This window comes from Columba livia, chromosome 1 (assembly GCF_036013475.1).
Source record: "Columba livia isolate bColLiv1 breed racing homer chromosome 1, bColLiv1.pat.W.v2, whole genome shotgun sequence".
In the NCBI taxonomy this organism is placed as follows: domain Eukaryota; kingdom Metazoa; phylum Chordata; class Aves; order Columbiformes; family Columbidae; genus Columba; species Columba livia.
The window spans coordinates 145,902,214-145,923,130 of NC_088602.1; the positions used below are offsets into that span (position 1 = coordinate 145,902,214).

Consider the following 20,917-nt stretch of genomic DNA (forward strand, 5'->3'; position numbering starts at 1 on the left):
TGCAGATCCAGCTTAGCATTTTTGCAGGTAAGTTTTCTGGATTCAGAGCTCATTTGGGAAGGGAGAGAGGGATAGGTTCACAGACCTGCAGATTCAGGGCAAAGGTTTGTCTCTCCAGTCGCTCTGAATTAGGTAGAAAAGGAACACAGTTCACTGAGTCTTCCACATGCCATATCAACAATCAGAAATTCCCGTTATGCAGGTCGGACATGACAATTGGAGGTCTTCTTTTGGCCTTCTGGCACACTCATGAGAGGATGATGTTAGACAAGATATGAGATAACTAAACACAGAGATCATTCCTCCTGCTCCTTTCCCTTCAAATGGAATTTAGCCCTGCTGAGAAGTTCAGAATTGACGTTAGTAAGGTCTGAAATTTCCTGTTTACCTAAGAAAACAAGCACAGCACAGGCTGTGGTAGCTCAGGTTTCCATGGAGTGCCTCGACAAATCATCATCACCCCTCACCCAAAGGGACATGCCAAAGGAGCGCAGGGGTAAGTATTCTTGCAGCTACCACCACCACTTCACTCTTTCAAAGTGTCTTCAGTCCAAGGATCAAAGGTCTTTGCAGATATTCCTAAATGATGTTCCTAGCACCCACAAGAGGTCACTGATCTCAGTGAGGAGATGAGGCAGCTAAGAACTACTGCTTCTTTCTCCTGAAAGTGAAGCACATACTGGCTTCTACTGCAAGCTGTGCCTGCTCTCAGCATCAGCTCAGTGGGACACAGTAAGTCATGTAGAACTTTGTAATACTGGCACACAGACTCTGTACAGATAAGTGGGACAGTTCACACTTCTCTTGTTGTTGCTTCAGTCTTTTTTTGTGGCTCGTGCTGGATCATACGTTGTGGATTATACATGAGCCAGAGGTTTTTCAGAACTGCATGCCTGCACACATAATCTGTCTCTAAGGCCATGTTCAAAAAGTATCCAGCATGGAATCATTAGAGGCTCTTAAGATCAGGTTATTGATTCTGCTACCCTTAGAAAAATATTCCCATTTGAAAGTGTTACAAATGTAAAAAGATTGAAGACAGAGAAGACAACATAGGCATTGCTAGAGGAGGCTGCTGAGTGAGAAGCCATATTGTTTACTCATTCCGCTGCTTGAAATGGCAATAAATGACATTTCTCATGCAACAGACACAAGAATGAGATCTGTTCATAAGTAGGAAGAGCTTTCATTTGAATGCAGATAGTTAGCATTTGAGTCAGGACAACCCTTAAGAGCTGAATTGGCTGAGATTCACTGCATGGGAATTGAAATCAGATCATATACAAACTCAGTGGAAATACTGTTTTAGTGGGAGTTGGAGGAGATCCCAGATGAATAACAATCAGATTCCATTTCAACCCGTACTCTTGGCCAGCTGCTTCTTTTGTATGTGCTGGGAAAGATTAAAAAGTTTGGAAACAGTATTCATGTGTCGCCTTATCACAATTCTGGGGCTTTATCTGTCTCTCTCACTGTACCAGAAGTGCTAACAGTTTAATAAGACCAGGGCTGCATTTTAAGAGTGTGATATTAAAGGACTGCATATAGCCTGCCAAGGTACATTGTTTTTCCACCAAACCCATTCTGCCTGGAGAAAAATTCAAGGACAAAGGATAATTAGATGTAGAACTGATGCCTACACAAGCAAATAGGTGGCCCAAGACATTGCAAGCTTAATTTATCTTTTTTTCTGGATAGGATATTGGTAGCATTATATGTTTTCTCTTAAAAGAGTAAGAATTGCGTGGAGGCCTCCAAACTCCTCCCTTATGTTCTGTACTTCAGAATCTATATAGAGGTCTCCCTGTGCATCATTGGAAATCTTTTGGTCTTCTGGAATCCTTCCAGTCTTTTTGCTTATGGGGAATCTCCTAGTACATTTATGTTTTGCTTATGTGTTGTTTTGTTGGTTTTGTTTTGTTTTGTTTTCTTTGTTTTCTTTGTTTTGTTTTGTTTTGTTTTGTTTTGTTTTGTTTTTAATGGGATATCTTCCAATATGGTTAACCTTACCAGAATCTCTGGTCGTGTCTTAGAGCTGTTGATAAGTGGATTACATGGAAACATTACATGGCACCTGTGAAATTCTCCAATAGAGATGGACAAACTGATCCTAGAGTAAGAAATATCACAAAGTTCACTGAATATATTATTCATTGATTTTCACTTTATGCATGCAGCTACCAAGTAAATAAAAACAAATTATAAAATGACTCAATTAATGCTATTTGCCTAACTACTGTATAAGAGAAGAACCCTGCTTCTCCTGATATCAAAGGCTGACATTCCTATTAAACTTGTTGATTAGACTGGAGCTACAGGTCTCAAAACCAGATACATCTGTGCAGAGACTATGTCCATGCCATTGATGCAAGTGCATTTATGGTATGGTTGTATTCTGCTTTAAGTGTTATTTTAGATGATTCTTTTCCACAAAATCCAGTCTCCCACTGGTACTTTAGTTTCACTGTAACACAAATTCACTGTGGGTTTGACTATTGATTTTTTCTTAAATAGCCTCCTATCTTGAAACACACAAACCAACTAGTCATTTTCAGCCATGTAAGCAGTGAAAGCTGACTACTCCAGACAGCATCTTAACAACAGTACCTTAAACATGCAATTGAATCATGGTATACATTTACACTCCGTGACTGAAGCAGCAAACCCCCCCTATTTTTTTCTCTATTGATGCCTTTTATACAATTCAGCACTGTTTTGCAAAGAGGCTCAAGCTGTCCTATGACAGTCATCACTATGAAATCTCAATAAATGCTAGCAAAGTGTGGTCCGTTCCAAATGCAGCCTAACCATGAGACTCCAATCTGTAATGCAACCTGGTTTCAACATGAGAAATTCTGACCCCATCCAACAAAGAATGGGTCACTGTTTGAAAGTGAATGTGGGAATAGGTTCCAAGTCCTATCATCATAAGAAGTAAAGAGAAAGTCTCTTCCACTGAAGTTGTTCAACGAGCATTACCTTGTCAAGAAAAGAAAAATTTTTGCTATTCTAAGACCTTTCAGGTTCCTAAATAACATCCCTCTGGAACATCCCAACATACTCTTCCAGTGAACCTTGTCTGTGCTAGGTCGAAAGTGAAAGAAGTGAAAGAATTCAATTGTTCTGCATAAAGGTGCAAAACCCAAGCAAATGCCCTGAAACTCACAGTGGCATCAGTTACCTCAAGCTTGGGAATTTGGAAGATATGCTTCAAATAATGGAGTAAAGCAGAAAGAGAATAAATAAAACACAGCCAAGTATGACATTGCCCTTTACAGACACAGTCATGGAGTGAAGTAGCAAAGCAGTCAATACCACAGTTAACCAGAGGCGGATAATTTTGCAGGAGGAAGAGAAAAGGCTTTAGAATCTGCCATTTAAAGAGACAAACCTTAATCTTGTTATGTACCTGCTGCCCCAAGCCCTCACACTCTGCCATGCTTCCTTAAAGGAGAGAGCCTGGCATCAGCAGAGAATTTCACACCAGCATAATTAAAAAATGCAAACAAAGAGAGAAAATGCTGACTTGCAAGAATCAGCTTAGCCTTTTTGGGTTTTGTGGTTTTTTGATATCCAGCTTTATACAAAAGGCCTGTATCTCAGGACTGCAATACAGTGCTTCTTTCTACCACATATAGACATGCACCAGTACTTTTAATGACATCTCTTTGGTCGTTTTGTAGATGTCACATAATCCATCCTTGCTTGCAAAAGCCAAATTCCTCCTGATAGAAACTGCCTATCAAAGCACCTTACCACATAATCTCTAGTGACTACTGTTATTGTCCTCTTGCCAGAGTATCTCTTGCTTATGATGATTCAGATCACAGCAAGGGCCACTGTACTGAGCTTCATCCGAGCTGTACTGGGGACATAACTGCTGCCATGCAGACCTGTGAGATTATCTGTTACCATCAAGCTTAATTTGAAATATGGTGAGTTGCAGGAGAAACAAACACATCAATGAAGTATGAGTTTGTATGGCTTGAGTAAGCACCGATTAGTGTGATGATGAAAGCAATCAACATTCAGCTAAGAAACAACTGTTAGGGAGAGGTACAAAGAGAAGGGGAATAAAATGCAGTGAGAGTTACGTTTAGTCTGATCTGGGAGATCTGCTGCTTGATGGAGAGGTCAGCTTAGGAACATGGAGCTATCAATACAACTATTTTCAGTAGTCCAGATATGATGTTGGCCATTGTATTGAAGTAATCATGACCAGGGCGGAGGCAGGCATAAGGAAAGTCCTGAGGAGATGCCTTTGTAGTTAAAATAGAAGGCAAGTACATAAAAGGTAGATTTGGCCCTCAATGTTATTTACTTGTTGGTTTTGCAAGCAAGGCAGAACAATTTTTATTTTAAAAATAAGGAGGATGTCCCTTTCTCACCCCATTTAGATGTTTTATGTCAGTTTGCTGCAAGGATGGGTATTATTTAGTATTACTTGCCTTCTGCTATTAATCACTTTTGATTTTTTTTTCTTTTCGCTAATCAGGTGACTGCTCACTGTCTAGCAAGCATTTCACTTTACAGATAGTCTCCAGACCACTGTCCAAAATGACCTTGGAGGCCTCGGCCTGTAAAGACTAATTAGTGGTCTGCAGCTGCAACTCAACTTCTGCCTTTCTCAAGGACACACAAGCAGGAGGCCAGGACAGCATTCCGGCTTCTTCCTACATTTCAAGAGTATTTCTGCTGTGCTAATATGCTGGTCTCTGCTAACTGTGTAGGCAATCAGGTACTAATCCTTTAGAAGAGCAAGTAGCAGCTGTGGGAAGACTGGAATTCTGACAATCCAGAATCAAGACACAAGGCACGAAGAATTGTATCTCCCTGTAGGGTAGGACTGGGATGGTGCAGCAGAACCGCATGTAAATAGCATAGAACTAGGTGACCCTGGAGACAGAGTACCCCTCCTAGCACAGGAGGGAGAGTATTTAGTCTCCATGGCACACTGAGTAAGCTCTGTTTCATTGCCATGAAAGAAATCCAGTGACTAATGAATCTCTGTCACAATTTGTTTGCTCTGGAGTCACCCTGAGAGCAACTATGTGTAGCTACTCCCTGGATGCAGGGGGCTGTGTTTCAGCTACAAGCAAGGCTGACCCTCCTAGCCTAGGAATGTCATAATTGCTCTCACCAATTCATAACTATGCTTAGAGAATAGGAAGGAAGACAGCTCTTCTTTCTAATCCAGAGTTTCACCTCTCCTTCCCACTGTTTGACACTTTCTTGATTAAAATTCTATTTTTACTAGGTTGTTTTTTCTGTGAGAGGCTTCCTTGTGTCTTCCCAACATCTTTTCTATAGCTTTGGGATCTCTTCATGTGCTACAGACTTTTTATACCAAACAGCAGCTGCCAAAAGTGGAATTTCCCCCACCACATGGCTTCCAAGGCTAAACTAGAGTCTGGGAAGAATTCATCCATCACAAGAATCAAGACTTCAACAGCTTCTAGTGCTAAAGTAACCCCAGATGCAGATACTGCCACTGCTGTCACCTCTTCCCAAGATGGGAAGTATTGTCACATCCCAGCATCTAGGGTCTGGAACCATCACTGATGTAGCTTCACAGCTGAAGTGTGAAAACACAAATAGCACTGCCAGCTTATGCTGAGCCACATGGTGTCAGCTTATGCTACAGCCCTGTTGGCACCAGGGGACTGAAGCAAACTTGTTAAGTCTCAGTTGTTGGAGGAGATTGCCTAGCTGTAAGTACCACAAGGGTCAGAAAGTCTGCATAAGCCAGCTTGTTTCAGGAGCAGACCCATAATTGTTCCCACAGCTCCTCACTCTGATTTCTAGTAATTGTTTTCTGCAACTTCCCTGAAATATCTCTGCAGAAATCAGGCTCCTGTAGTACAAGAAAATATCTTGTGTTTATGTTTCCAGAACCATGCCTTATGTATATATATATTTTTCCAAATAAAGGAAACAAAGGACTCCAGCACTTGGTGGGAAGCTCAAAGCTTTATTAAATAGAGAACAGTAATGGATTTGTAATTCAGATGCTTTAGCAAGGTAAGACTTTCCAGAAGGCACAAGCTAGCTGCAATAAGGCACTGCAGAGAGATCCTGTGGTATTCATTTAATTCAAGATGAGATGTACATTTGGTTGCAGATACAGGCTATATAGGCTCCTATAGTCATCACTGACTGTAGCACTGCTCTTTTGGCCAGATATATGAGTGTAAGCTAACTTTTGTTTCTCTGTTCTGATGAACAATTAGTGTATGCAAGGCATCAGGTTAAAAAGTGATGCCTTCTCCATTTTTGTGGTGATTTTTTCCCAGTGCTGCTGCATCAGAGAAGGAGTATAAAATAATCCAGCTCCTGGGACTAAGACTAACCTAAACTATCGTCATCTTGATAAATTGACTTGACGGCATGTTGTATGTCTGACTCATTTTAAATCCCAAGAACTGGGCAGTTAAGATGGGGAAAGGTAACAACTTTCATAGCTTTTCCAAATCTTAGGATACCTCATTAATTCCACCTGCTCTTCTGCTGCCTTAGCAAGGTCAGGAGTTTATGAAGCCTCAAGAAACTGTGAAATCTCCTCTTAACCCAAAACCAAGTACAAGTGAGGGTCAAGTGCTGAGCAGAAAAGTTGCATTCTCTCCCCACTTGTGTATTAGTGCCAAATGATATTTTCCTTCCAGGGCAATTGCATATGCAAATTCAGCTGTCCTTGGTGTCAAACAGCTGCTGTGTCCACAAGCAGCCTTGAACACTTTCTACTTTCCATATGTCAAGGCTCTGGTGGAAGCACATGAGTATGTGTGAAAGGGAAATGAGGAAATTTAATTTCCCCAGAATCAATGGTAACTATTGCTGTCTGTCATCTAAGGTATTGGAGTCAGCTCTGCAACTGGTCTTGCACTTTTCCTCTGCTCTTCACCCTTTCACAGCAGAAACAGCTCAGCTCTGAGGGATCAGAGAACAGCAAAATTTATGCTTGTGTATGTCACCAAGCAGCCTATGTTCAGTTTTACATTTCTAGTACTACTTGTTGTCCTTCCCACTCCACTTTCAATTGTAGGTGCTAGTGATGCAACAGCCCCAGATACCTGCAAGTCTGGTAGTAACTGGGTTTCCATAGGCAAGGCCCCAAACCAAGGACCTGAAGCATCCTTCTGCAAGACAAGAGAAGCTGAGCGAAGTCAAGCCAAGCCAAGCCATGATGTTTCTCACTGCATTCCCCTTGTTATAATGTTTTGTGGCAAACCTCAACATGCAGGAGAGTCTGAGCAGTTCAGTACTAGGTACCCAGAACTTACCTCACAGAACAATCTTGGTAATCTTTGGTGAGTACACAGAATAAAACCACTACTTAAATTTAGTGCATCAGCCCGATGTGGTAGTAACAAGCTTTTAAGCTTGTCTTTTACAGCTGGTGCAATTCACTGTCATGCTACTCTGGTATCCTGCACTGAATACAGAGCTGCGTGCAAGGACACAGAACTGCTTTGATACAGGCTGCAAATTTTGCCGTGCATGTCCATGCAGGAGCAAGTCTACAGAAGACAGCGTTGCTAAGGTGCATGAAGAGCTCAGTGGTGAGCCATTTCTGTGTATGCAGTTAATTTGCATGTTTATGGGTTTTCGAATTATCGAACAGCACTCCTTCATACAGCTTTGTGTCATTCTCCAGTTCTGAAGGACAGTTTGATTTTAGCCTCTGGAAAATTCCAGGGCTTTCTTCCTGTGCTAAGGGGTTAAACATGAGCCACATGAGTGTAAAGTCAGTAAGAAGTCTAAGCCCGATTAAAAACAGATATAATACTCAGTCATAACAAAAATCCTTTAACTGAGTCCAATTCTGACACCTATTCAAGAAGTAAAAATAATTTATTCTAACTGAGGGAGAGACCTAAATTCCATTTATATCTCACAGTCCTGGTAATTATGAAAAGGGTTGCCAGCTCGACTAACAGAAGCCTTAGGTTTTTTTATAGTGTTCATACATATCAGCCCAAAATAGGAGATGAGAAAAAAGGTGTTTATTCTGCTTGCAGGGCATTTGGGCAGAGTGCTAGTTTTGGATCCCTTTAGGAGGACAATGTACTCATTGGTATTAGGCTGACAAACCATAATTATTATATGAAGAACTGGAGGGGATAAGGAGAATGTTCATCGGTATAATTAAGAGTGAGCTTTTGCCAGCTATTTCCATTTTATGTAATTATAAATCTATTATTTGAACAAAGAAGAAAGGGCCTTTGTATACTACAAAACAGAAGAGGTATGAAAAGATGTTTCAAAGCTACAGGAGGTTGCTATCAGCATGCATTTGCAGACATGTAATTATTCCGTTACATATATAACCTTTAAAAGAAGTGATCATATTGAAGATAGTTGGAAATAGGGGATGTTGTCTTGGAAAAAGGCACATGTTGTCTTGGAAAAGTAGTTTTGTATGAATATACCATATTTCCATTAAGAAATTAATCAATAGAAGTTCTGTTTATGGTAATTATTTAATTGAAATTATTTCAGGCATATACACAAACTCCCCCTCACAAATGCTTCAGATTTACATAGCAGCCTCCTAGTTGTGATATCTGAAGTATGGTTTTGGATACAACTTATTAAGCCTTTGCTCACTCCCAGTGAGTGTTGTATGTGTCACTAGAGGGTCTCCTCCACATGATTAGCTGTGCACATACACTTAGAATATCAGATTGCTCTTTTCGAGTAGCTGTTTTTCCTAAGTACCACTATCCACCCTGCTAGCAAGTTAGAGCAAATGTTGTTGTAACTTGTCTATCACAGTAAGTCATCAATCGTTTCCACCATTGAAAGAGGAACTAAACAAGACTGATGGTGCATACTGGGCTGTTGCATAGTCCAACATACAGCAGTTCCTCCTATCATGGCCTCTTTGCCTTCTTCCTCTTATGCTCACAAAGGGCCAATCCAATTAGCAGACAGTCATGCTCTGTGTGGCTGATGTTCCTTTGGAAAAGAAAAATCCAATTTAAATGGAGTGAATGGGGAGCACTGACATGTGATTCAAAGACATTTCAGGAGAGGCACAACCCCCCAACCACTCTAGCAGCTGATGACAAACCCTCTTCCACCCAGGAAGTTTCTTCCTGGGAATTACTTAGCAAGTACAATCATTTCCCTCATCCCTGTTCCTACTGTGCCTTAGGAAAGAAAGTAATAGTAAGGAGAGAAGCTTCTGAGTGAATCACTTCCACTGAACAAACAGGAGAACATGAGAACTATCCTCCATAAACCTAACGAGTATTTCCTCAACTTGTAGTTTTATAAGAGAGACCAACGCAGCTACATCACAGATACAAGTACCCCTCTGCAGAAAGCTTTCAGCAATGCTAGCCTTTCCCAGGCAAGACACGTTTCCCAAATCTGAATGTTTTGTTCTGTCCAAGCTGAGTATTGTTTCCAAATCTCTTCAAGCTGCTGCCTTTTATTAAGGCACTGCATGTGTATGCAATACATTATGTTTACTTCTTTAAGGATCAGACTTTGTACAGTAGATACTTGACCTTAAGTTTCCTCCTGTGGACAATTTCTGTCACCTAGACTGACCCTGGTTATAATGACTTTAGTCCACAGATAACTGAGAGTGAGTGTATCATACTTAGTTCACCTTAAGTAAGTTATTTCATCCCACTGTAGCTGAGGCATCAAGAGCCACAGAACTGCACAGAGTAATGCAGCATGTAGCATGAAAAGTGGGTCCAAAAGCCGCCCCCAGACTTTGCTTCTGGCTGTCACAAGGAGATTATCTGGCAGACTGGACCCAGAAGGCAGTGTGGACTCTCCCTCTCCAGTTGATTCCTGGGGTATGTGTGAATACCAGCTGCTCCTTCCATTCCTTTTTCTGCTCTCACCCATTTCTAGCACGTAGGAAAAGTTTGGCAGTTAGCCCAACCATTCCTTGTGGGCTTAACAAATGGATTAGATTTCCTTCAAGTGTTTCTGGGTAACAAAATGGAGTTGTCAGCAACAATTTTCACTGAATACAGTGAATCCACAGGTGGCATCTTTCTAATCTTCCTCTGTCTTGCTAGTGACATCTGGAGCCTAGATCCTTGAGTAGGGAATTTTCTGCCAAGTAGCCTGTCACCAGCAAGAGAAAAGGGAGTGTCTAGGTCTATGGCAGAGGAGCAGACCCCACCAAGCCTGCACACAAGAGGCCACAGCTCATTTTCACCATCTTCCAGACGCATGTCTGACTCTGACCCCAAACCCATGAATTCTACACTACATGCTCAGACTCTCTTTAATACACATCCACACACATTTGTCCACCGGTCGTGTTCTTCACACTGGAGATGGTGCAAAACACCCTGAAGTCTTTCTGAAATCCATGCACTCATCTGCCAGTCATGCTCACACTTTTTCCTAAGAATTTCTTTAAGTTAAGAGTGAGTAGATACAGGAGAAATGCCTGGCACATATATGAACTAAAGTAAGCTGAGAAACCAGTTGTTCAGGAAGATCTGGCATTAATATCTCTATTCCTAGAAGCAGATGGTGATAAATGAATGGCATATTTGACATATCTGTTATAGTAACCCAGCTAGTTAACCAAAAAAAGATCAGATCACAGCAGCGTTGGCTCAGATTTTCTTCCTCCAGCACAGGAAATTCCGTTTCCTCAGTGCGGTGCCTTGTGCTTATCCTTCCAAGCTGTGCTGTTCTGAAGAACCAACAATAGCTCAAAGACACACATTTGCGTCAGCATGTCACATTGAATTTTCACTTTCCAAACAGTAGTGTATGCATATGGTATTGTATTCTACAGAGGTGAATTTGACTTAAGATATTTTATAGGGTCTCTAAAATCAACATATTCTAGTGAGAAACTGGGAACACTCTGTCAGTTGGAATCCTGTCTTCATCCCATCCCTTAGCATTAGAAAAACAGATTTATAGTAATGCTATACAAAGGATGTATGACTTAAAACAAATCTGTACCAAGAAACAATATGGTGATTAAGCAGGTGCTAAGTAGGTTTTAGAAGATGAGCTCTGATCTTTTGATCATCGAATTGCTAGAGAAACATTGTGGAAGAAAACATTCACTCCAACACTCATGAGGTGTTCAAGGCAGGCCAATTTCCAGACTACGAAGCCTATGTGATTTTTCATTTTTTGGCAACCAAGTCAAGAGAATAGATGCTCCAGTTAAGTTCCTCCCTCTTCACCCCTCCCAGCACAACTTTGGGGGATGGAGGAGGGAAGAAGGAAGAGCAGCTTTAAGAAGGCTAAAGAAAGAGCTGTGGAATGCTAGGCACTCAAGTGAACTGAAAGACGGGCTACCATGCATCCTGGCAAGGTTGGACATCTATGTTATACTTTTGTTGATCATGCTGACACTGCCAGGTGGTTTCTTCAGTAATTTGTTTTTGTAGGCAGTGGTTATGTGCTGGCATCTAGACATCATCTACACACATCTTCATTTTTTTCATACAATTAATTAGATATTTAAGACTGTGAAGGGTTACAGACAGAGTTAGACAATCCTTGATCTGAAATAAATTAAGAAAATCCTAAATCTGCATGATGTAACTGGCACTCTGCACAGAGAAACATTATAAACATCTATCCCTGTAGGCAACAGACCAGAGAGTCAATGACGAGGACATGGAACAGATATAAAGTGGTTCTGCATAGACTACACTGGCATATGCAAGCCCTTTACAAATATGGCACTGACCTTCCAGATAATTAAATGACTAAGAACAATCATTGCCACTTGAGAGGCTGGTTCTCATGGAGGAGTTAAGGCAGTGGTGACTTGCAGAGCAAAGTAAAGGTATAGCCATAAAACCAAAAGTTGTGGTATGTAGGGAGAGGCACAGTCTAAGAAGTTAGGGAAGGGGAAATAGTCCCTAAGAGCTTGCTGGGTCAACACACACAAATTCCAAGTCATCTTCCTATTATAATTTGCTTAATTCTTCCTCCTGCTTTGTTTGTTGTAGTTTCATCCTCAGCAATCTACCATGCAAATGGACTCCAGACTACTTCAGTCTCGTTCTACTCTTCAGGAATTAATACTGGGGCATTTTTTTACTTAATCCAGAACTCTTTGAGAATTTAGAGAAGATTACCAAATCAGTCCATTCCTTAAATGCACCCCAGGGACACTTAGACTGGGATTGTTGAGGTTACTGGGAATGTAAAATAAAATGACAGTTTCAGTCTTGTTGTGCTCTGACATTTCAATATCTTGGCTTCTAAGCCCTTTACCCTTTAACACAGGATTTCTCAGACAGTCAGATTTGTGAATCTGGTTTGTGTAGCTGTTTTTCAGAGATAGCGGAGAGCCATGGAAAACCCATAAAAGCTTTCTTTTAATGCTGAAATGTTTGAGTCCTACACATTGGCCTTGGGAAGAACCTGCATCAAGTATTCTCATCGGATAGTCTTTAAAATGTCCAGTTCCTCTCTGAATCTTGTCAAATTCTTGCCATCAACAGTATCCCATAACGATGAGGAGGTCATCAGACTTACAGGGAGTTAAAGAACTTCAGTTCCAGAAATCACCTTGAATTTATTCTAAATGGTGTATGGTTTCCCTACAACATAAACTCTGCTCCTACTCAGCTCCCTCCTAAATACCAGTCTGATGACCTACAATAGAGACAGGTAATTAAGACAGATAGGAAGTTTTAGTGAGGGCATTTTGGAGTGAAAAGTGAAGAACCAGGGGAGAAACAGCTAGCTGCTAAAATGTACTCTTTTGGAAACACTGCCTCTTTCAGGTCTCACTTCAACTCTCAGCTCCAGGTTGACTGGAGTCAGAAATAGATCTCGCACAGGAGGGAGATGATAGAAGGAGTAAGGCCTGCAGCTAATCTTAGCTACATTGTGTCACAGCTCTGTCATTAGGTAGGGGTAGCCTTGAACTATACATTTTGAGGGAGATCATGCAACAGGCCTTTCATAAACTTAGCTTTGCTAAATATTTCCTGTTTGTGATTCTCCAGTCCTCATAACAGCCAGTAAAACTTCATTTGAGATGTTCGGTTCTCCTTTGACTCTTTCTGCCTTTAATCTTCCTGTTCTAGGCCATGATTTTCTGTGAGTCCATCTGTTCTCTTGGCAGCTATCTGAAAAAATGCCAGAGAAGAGACAAGTAGCAAAAGAATCCAGGAAAGCTGAGATATCTAGCACTACAAACAATGACTTCTGGTCAAAGCCTCTAGCATTTCTTCAAAACGTGGAGTTTTAGAGAGAAACCAGAAAGGCTATGTGAGTTGGACTCATTATTTTCTGATAGAACATTTCTTGAGGGAGCACCATTTGCCTTTCAGCATTGTCGGATTTCTAAGAACTGATGTGCGCTTGGGCCATGGGCAAGGTCAGTAGGGCCCAAGTGCCAGGCTACAGAGGTTAGGCAAGTATGGGCAACTGGAGAACACAATGGTCCTCATTGTTCTGGCAGTTGAGGCCATGCCAGCCGTCCTACATAACCGGCCAAGGCCAAGGCAGCAGTCATGATGGGGTGCAAGCGTGTTAGAGAGAAGCGAGCTCTGTGTACTTGTAGTGAGAGGAATTTTCATTCTTTCTTGCTTTTGCATTTATTGTAGTCTAAAATCATTAATGCAGAAAACCACAGGGCTGCTCTTTATCTATGGGAGCAGGCCACCCTGGATATTTGTTTAATTAAAGCTGACTGATGAAGAGCAGGGAGCACCACCGTTTTCCATATGCTATCTGGGTGGGGGGTTTGCTTTTGCGTGGGGCCGGAGAAGAAGAAAAAGTGGTTAGACTTGTTTACAGTAATACAGCTCTCAGCACACAGGCATCTCTGTTTCAGGACACCTGTCATCAGTGCTAAATTAGTAAGCACTGGTACTTAGGATGGGCAACAACACTAAATAAACATGAAGACCCAGACACTTGTCTTAAGGAAAGAAGGAGCATTAAGGCAATTTTAGGGGAGTTTGCACTCCCTTGCCCCTGTGATATGCGATCTAGGTAGCCACAGAGACTTGCAGTTTTTGGAGCTCAACTCTTGTACCCATTTTTAAGAGGAAAGATGCTTGGCTCTTTGGGATCCATAGCTGTAAAGACCAAGGCACCATGACTCAGAGAGTCTCTCTGCAGCACAGTCCAACTTTCTAAGAAACCAGAAAGGTAGAGCTAGCTCCTGAGCTGACTAGACAGCTTGTGCTAGCCAGGAGGTTTGGCACAGGCCTCTCTAATGTTCATCACAGAGCGGGAATTGCTGTGGCCAGACAGTTCATTCACAGATACCCCGACTGAGGCTGCAGGCAGCTGTCTGGAGGATACCTCTTGTCAGGAGCAATGCCAAAGACAACTGAATAAAATACAGACAGTTGTTTTCTCTAAGAGGAGAGGAGGCTAATGTTTCAATTGACAGCACACGTTACTACTGGGCCAAGCATGGCTTTCTCTGCATTTGAGATAGGTCTGGACTGTCAAATCCTTGCCTCTGGAGCATGCATCCCAGCTAGACAGAGCAAGGCACTGACAGGCTCAGGCTGTTTCCAGTCCTCCTTTTGAGTCTGTGCTTGCCTTTGTCCTTTGTTGCTTCTTGACACACAACTCACATAGTGCTGGCAAGATTTACCTCAATAGGCCCTCCCATCCCTGTTAGCCTCTTCCTCTTTTGTACCACCCAACTCCTCTTCACTCACCCAGAACACCTTTTCTTCTTGCTGGCTTTTCCTTTCCAAACTTTCATTGGGATGCAGCCCAAGATATAATAATTTATTTGATTTTAAAGCAACAAACAGTTCAACAGTATCCTGACAGATGGGAGAAATAATTTGTCTTCCCAATCACCTGCCCGACCTGCCCACAACAGCGTGTGTTTAACTGCAGTCTCTGTGAAGGTTTGCAAGTCTGAGGAAGGCAAGGCAGAGGACATAGAGGAAGAGGCAGAAAGGCAAAAAAGCAAGCCCTGGACCTACCCTTTTAATGGGTAGACCACTGCCACCTGCCTGAAGTATTTAAAAAGAAAAATAAAATTACAGATCAGCACCCCAAAGTAATGAGTCTGAATCCACTGTCACTGGATTGAAGACACGTTGCCTTCCTCCCTGTTTTAATTCTTCAGAGACTGCACATTCAAGTTTCATGTAGCCTTTCTGACTTATGAAGTAAGATCTGTTTAAAAACAAAATAAAAAGAAAGCACAGAAAACAAAGCAAAACAAAACACCACCAAAAGTCTTACACATATGACTTAAGACAGGTACTAAATATCTCAAGACTTACTTTAAAAGTGCAAATGTTGACACCACCACAAAGGAATGAAATCCAGGTAGCCACCTGCCATTACAAGCCTGCCAGGCCTTCTTGAATTGCAGCAGCAAAAATAACATCTTACCTGAAGACTTACACAGTTAAGAAGACAACTACTTTACTAGGACACTTATTTTAGGCTTAGAAGTGATAGTAAGGCCGTGGGTTACTTGCCTTTTACACCCAGATGAGAGCTGCTTTGTCCAGGTAACAGTTAATACAGCCTCTTCAGGGTGGGAACAGGTCCACTTTTTCCATATCAAGTTAAACCTTCATCTCCCAGCTCCTGTCTGGGCTATGCATGCTATGCTGCAAAGGTGAGGGCATGGGTTTGCAAAATATCGGATCTATGCAGGATCAAGAGATGGAAAGAAAGAGGATAATGAACAGGGATAGTCTACAAGGTGGAACCCAGTCCCTATGGTGTATGTCTGGGTAGCATGAAAGAGAAAGAGAAGCAAGCTGTAAAAGGAAACATTAAATAGACTCAGAGCTCAAACTGTTCTTGGACATTTGGGGAACACAGATTTAATAGGAGCGATAAGATATCCGTCCCTGACCCCAGTCAGGGCAAGAGCTTTCAGCACAGTCTTGGAATACTAATCTATACCTCATATATTTACCTCTATCAGGCAGTGCCTGCTCTTCACCACCTCCCTGGTAGCTTCTGCATAGGAGCCCTGGCCCCTGGAAGGGCACTTAAAGATCCCAAATGGCCTGGAGGCATATTTCTGCCCGTGGGCATGATCCGCATCTGATAGTGGTATGCAAGGTGAACAACTACTCCAGAGATCTTGGGATCTCAGAGGTTGAAGAGGACTCCAGTTTGGGCAGAAAATACCCAAGGTTAGTGTTAAACACATGTGAAATCCTGAGAACGGGAGTCAACAGCTGATTGTGCTGCTGCAGTGCTCAGAGCATACCGATTCTCTGAAGAGTACCTGTGAGATGCTTTTTCTTAAGATGCCCACAGTAAATTGAGCCTGAAGTCCTGTAACTTCACAACACTCCTCCTTTCCCTGTTTCCCCTTTACTTTTCCCTGTGTTTCTATGCTGATAATTAACTAGCAAGGTATTTCATCTATAGATAGGTTTCTGTTTCTCATTTTTTTCTGTCCTTGTTCCTTCCTCTTTTTCCCCATGTTTTCCCTCCCTGTTACTTGCCTTCTTCATGCGTAATTAGGAACTGGAGTTGTGCATCTGCTGTTCGAATAAAAGCAGAGAACAGTTCATTTAGGGAAGTGTTGAAATTAGAAATGGCTGAAATTTGGGGCATCAGTTTTTTTGGAAGATTGCATTTATGAGCTGGTGAAGGGTCTAGAGAACACGTCTGATGAGGAGTGGCTGTGGGAATCAGGGCTGTTTAGCCTGGAAAAAAGGGGGCCGAGGGGAGACATTATCACTGTCTACAACTACCTGAAAGGAGGTTGTAGCATGGAGGTTGTTGGTCTGTTCTCCCAGGTAGCAAGTGATAGGACAAGAGGAAATGGCTTCAAGTTGTGCCAGGGGAGGTTCAGGTTGGACATTAGGAAAAAGTTCTTCACGGAAAGGGTTGTCAGGCATTGCAACAGGTTGCCCAGGGAAGTGGTGGAGTCACCATCCCTGTGTTTGGATGAGGTTCTTAGGGACACAGTTTAGTGCCAGAGTTAGGTTATGGTTGGACTTGATGACCCTGAGAGTCTCTTCCAACTGAAATTATTCTGTGATTCTAGATGTGGTGCTTAGGGACATGGTTTAGAGATGGACTTGGCAGTGTTAGGTTTATGGTTGGACTCAATGATCATAAAGGTCTTTTCCAACCAAAAATGATTTTATGATTTCAAAATGTATTGTTACTTTCATCTGAAAATACACTTTCTTTTTTTCCCCCCAGGGGTTTCTGTAGAGATGAAATTCAGTAGGAAATGCCAATATGTAATATTCCTGAAACCAAACATGTTCATCAGAATGAATTGCCGGCTGCCGCTGAATCAGCTGAGAGCCTTGTGCACTTCCACGCTGCAGCTGATGGTGTCTGTGACTCCAGGGCTGCTCTGCAGAGCCGACTGCCTGGGCGCAGATGCTCCTCACCTCTTGTGCTAGCCAGCTCCCAGCATTGCTGCTCTGGGAGATGGGCAGGACAAAGGGTTGGTTTGAAAACCTGATGACCTCTTTCTGATGGGCTACCTGTATGGCACAGCTGCACCAGAGATGTGAGATATGGAGGCATGGCCCTCCAGCAACCTGCCAGGAAATTTCAGTAAAGCCCTGTAATTTGAAGAATCCCAAGATGTTTTCACCAGATAGTTTAAATTTGATGAATCAGTGTTTTTATGCAAAACCAAAATTTTATCAGAAAATTCCTGATGGATTCTAGCTGGAAGCAAAATGACAAGATGTAGGAGCTGGAGTATTTGTGTGAGCCTGCTTGAACGTAGGCCTAAATGTGATCTCACCACTTGTTTCAGTAAAAAGATAACACAAGTAATGGACACACCAGTCAGGTACATATTTGCCACCTGAGAAGTTTAAATTAGAAACAACATAGTGAGAACTAGCAATAACCAGGCTAGCAGGAGAGAAGGGAAGTGAGCTGGGTAGTTACAGAAATGGAATTGGTATGTCACACAAGCATGTCCTCTCTTTTGCAGCAGGTTGCGTGTCGCTGGCAGGGACTGAGGGCATGGTCAGAGATCAGTAAGGTAGAGCTAACGCTTTCATCTTCCCCCTGCTGTGTTGCTCCTTGCCAATACTGTTGTTTCTAAGGAAAGGTTCCTTTTGAGAATGCATTGGAAGCCAAGGACGCAGAAGAACTAAGCAGTTTGTTATATTAAGCTAGCTGGGAGCCCAGGAGGAGGTGGCTGGTAACAGTATAATAACTGTAATTTAGGTATCTTTGTGGCCATATCTGTCAGATTTTGAGAAAGACAAAGGTGATAAGCTTCACACTTCAGAGTGATGGAAAGTGTGGCAGGGCCTTTGGAAGAATGTGAGACCCCATGACAAGCCAGGAGACTAAGCTTTACTGCTTGTATCTGGGTTAGAAGCTGCAAAAATATTTTTAAAAGGAGATGACCCCATTTGAGCCCTGTGCTTTAAGTGCTGTTCCACTGACTCAGAGACAGGGTGATTTTATGCCATCTGAGGATTCAGCCTGCTTTATTTCCCCTGATTTTCTTCTCTTCATTTTCTTTTTCATTCCTATAATACTTTCCCCCTTTGACACTGTCTGGTTTTAGTGACTCCTTTCCATTATGAAGGTCAGTGTGTTCAAAATTGGCTGTTGATTTGTGCTGCCTATGACACCTCGAGAACCTTCCTGAAGGTCTCTTAAAAGGATCTCATTTTCAGAGGTGCTGAGCAGCTCTTACTGCGTTCCAATGCTGTGATAAGTGCCCAACACCCCTGAAAACCAGGCTCCTTACACATGTTTCCAGGCAAGGGACCCAAGAAGTCACTCAAGATTAGTGAGCAGTTTTGGAAGTTTTGTCTAGCATTTCTTCCTTTGGATTAATTATTTTGCCTGTCCTATCTAATAAACACATTTTTAGCCTCTTATTTTCCTGTTTTGCTAAGATTGTTGCTACTTATGGTTTGCTTTTCTTTGCTGCGATGTCTTCCTTTTCTCATTATCTCAGCCTTTTGTGCTTGTCCTGTCAGTTTTCCACTAGTGTTTCTGGTAATGCCAACTGCTGATGTGCTGAGGCCGTTTCTGTGATCTAGAGAGGTTTCAGGAAAAAATGTTTGCAGACATAGTTTAGCCACTCTCAACAAAAGACCAACTTCTTTGTTTTTTAATGTATATGAAACATATCTAAGGAAACACACCTAAAGAGATGTTTCTGTCCCAAAAGAAATAAAAGTTAGAAACAGGCAAAACTGTTCTTCATGAGATATATGGGATCATGAGACAGATACTGATAAAAGGAAAACTTTTTATTAGAGTGTTTTTGCCCCGTTCTCTACGGCTTGACATCAGCAGCAGGACAGATAATGTAGGGGGACAGAATTGTCAGCCCCCTTCTCTCCTGCTCCCCACCACCCTGAACTGCAAAACATTCATGTAATAATTAGATTTCTCTTTCAGCATCACTGCGAGTTACTGTCCCCTTGGAACAACCCCAGGAAAGGCATTGTCCCTTGAGTTTTCTGCTGAGTGAGCCGAACACTGACTGTTTGTTTCTTTCTTACAGGAATGAAACTGTTTTACATCAGTTCTGTTGCCCAGCAGCTGATGCAGAGCAGAAGCCTTCATCTCCGGACTCCTCACCAAGGTGGGAAATTGCTGCCAGCAAGATCTTTTCTTTTCCATCCCCTACTTCCTTATCATCCATCACTAATCTTCCTGTCCCATACAAAACTCAAATATTATACATGCCCATCCTCCTCCATCCTTCCCTGTGTCCCATGTCTGCAGCACTGCTCTCCCTCTCTTTTTCCTCTCAGAGATTATTGTTCGTAATGTGTAATTGCTCACAAACCCATTCTGTTCTCCCTTCACACACACCCGTGCACCTCCGAAAACATACTTTCAGCCTCTCTTCAAACATCTACTTCTATCAATACACATCCACATTTGTACCTTTTCTTACCCTTCTGCATCACTTTGGCGCCCACATACACATACTTCACTCTTCTTTGAATTAGTTATCCCACATTATAAGGTGCCTGGACACACACCAGTATAAACCCACAACCTTTAAGCTACAGCAAAAGTCACCAAACAAACTCAGGGTTCTGTCTCACACCCTGAGATAGGTGGGGGCACAGTTTGACATGTGTTGAAATGGTTTGAGCTTGCCAGTGAAGGACAGTTATAGGCAGCTACGATTAACTCTAACCAACTTGTATCCAGTGTGACCAGGTGTGAGTACACCTGCAATTGCCATAGGTCTCCCTCATCAGTGAATGACATTAATGCCAAGGTCCAAGCAGCTTCAAAAATACCTGAGTTGCACATACTGTATAAACCTGCCATGCTTGGCCTTGTCCCTCTATCCTTGCCATCTCCTTCTCCTCTCACAACTTCTTACACCTCCATCTCACAGACCTACTCCTTTTTCTCATGCCTCGTCACTCTTCTGTCAACAGCAAACAGGTTTCTTTCTAAAGATTTCCCTCATCACACTGCCACACTTTTACATCTCAACTTGGCATCTGTGTAAGAAGCCTGAGTTACTAGGGAGGGCTCTGGGCAGAACTGGGCAGCTGAATTGCAATAGTGTGGCTACAGCATTTTTAAATGGTATTTCTCTTGTCTGTTCTGCTCACTGGAGCAGACTGTGTTTTCTGATTTCCTTCCAAAGAAAAGTGTGAGTGCTGGACAATGGTGAAGAGAATGATGGGTGGGTGGGTGTGTGTCTGCATGTCTGTGCCTGTGTCTGTGCGTTGGTCTGTGTGTGTGCATATGTTCAAAAGTAGGATTCAGCCACACTTGAAGACAGGATAAAGAAGCAGGACCCCTCCTGCCTATTTGTATATGACGATATAAGGATTGACCCTCATGATGTTTGTGCTGAGGTCTTTCAAAGATTGGTCGTTTTCATGGCAGCCCTTTGGGGCATCTGCAGCTGCACCTCTGTGGCAGATGGGGAGATGCTAGCAAGGAGACAGCAGAGGTTTCTGTGGTAGGGACAGGCACCTCTCCCTTGCATTTCTGGAGAGAGAAAGTTTTGCTTATGTAT

General features: G+C 42.3%; 1 protein-coding gene across 6 annotated transcripts in view; it reads left to right on the top strand.

Moving 5' to 3' along the window:
- IQSEC3 (IQ motif and Sec7 domain ArfGEF 3) overlaps positions 1–20,917 on the top strand; it is a 106,312-nt gene that overhangs the window by 25,943 nt on the left and 59,452 nt on the right. For all 6 annotated transcript variants that reach the window (XM_065035449.1, XM_065035457.1, XM_065035466.1 and 3 more), the window contains exon 2: positions 19,427–19,507. In XM_065035449.1, coding sequence (XP_064891521.1) covers positions 19,427–19,507 — 81 coding nt within the window. The remainder of the gene's footprint in view (positions 1–19,426; positions 19,508–20,917) is intronic.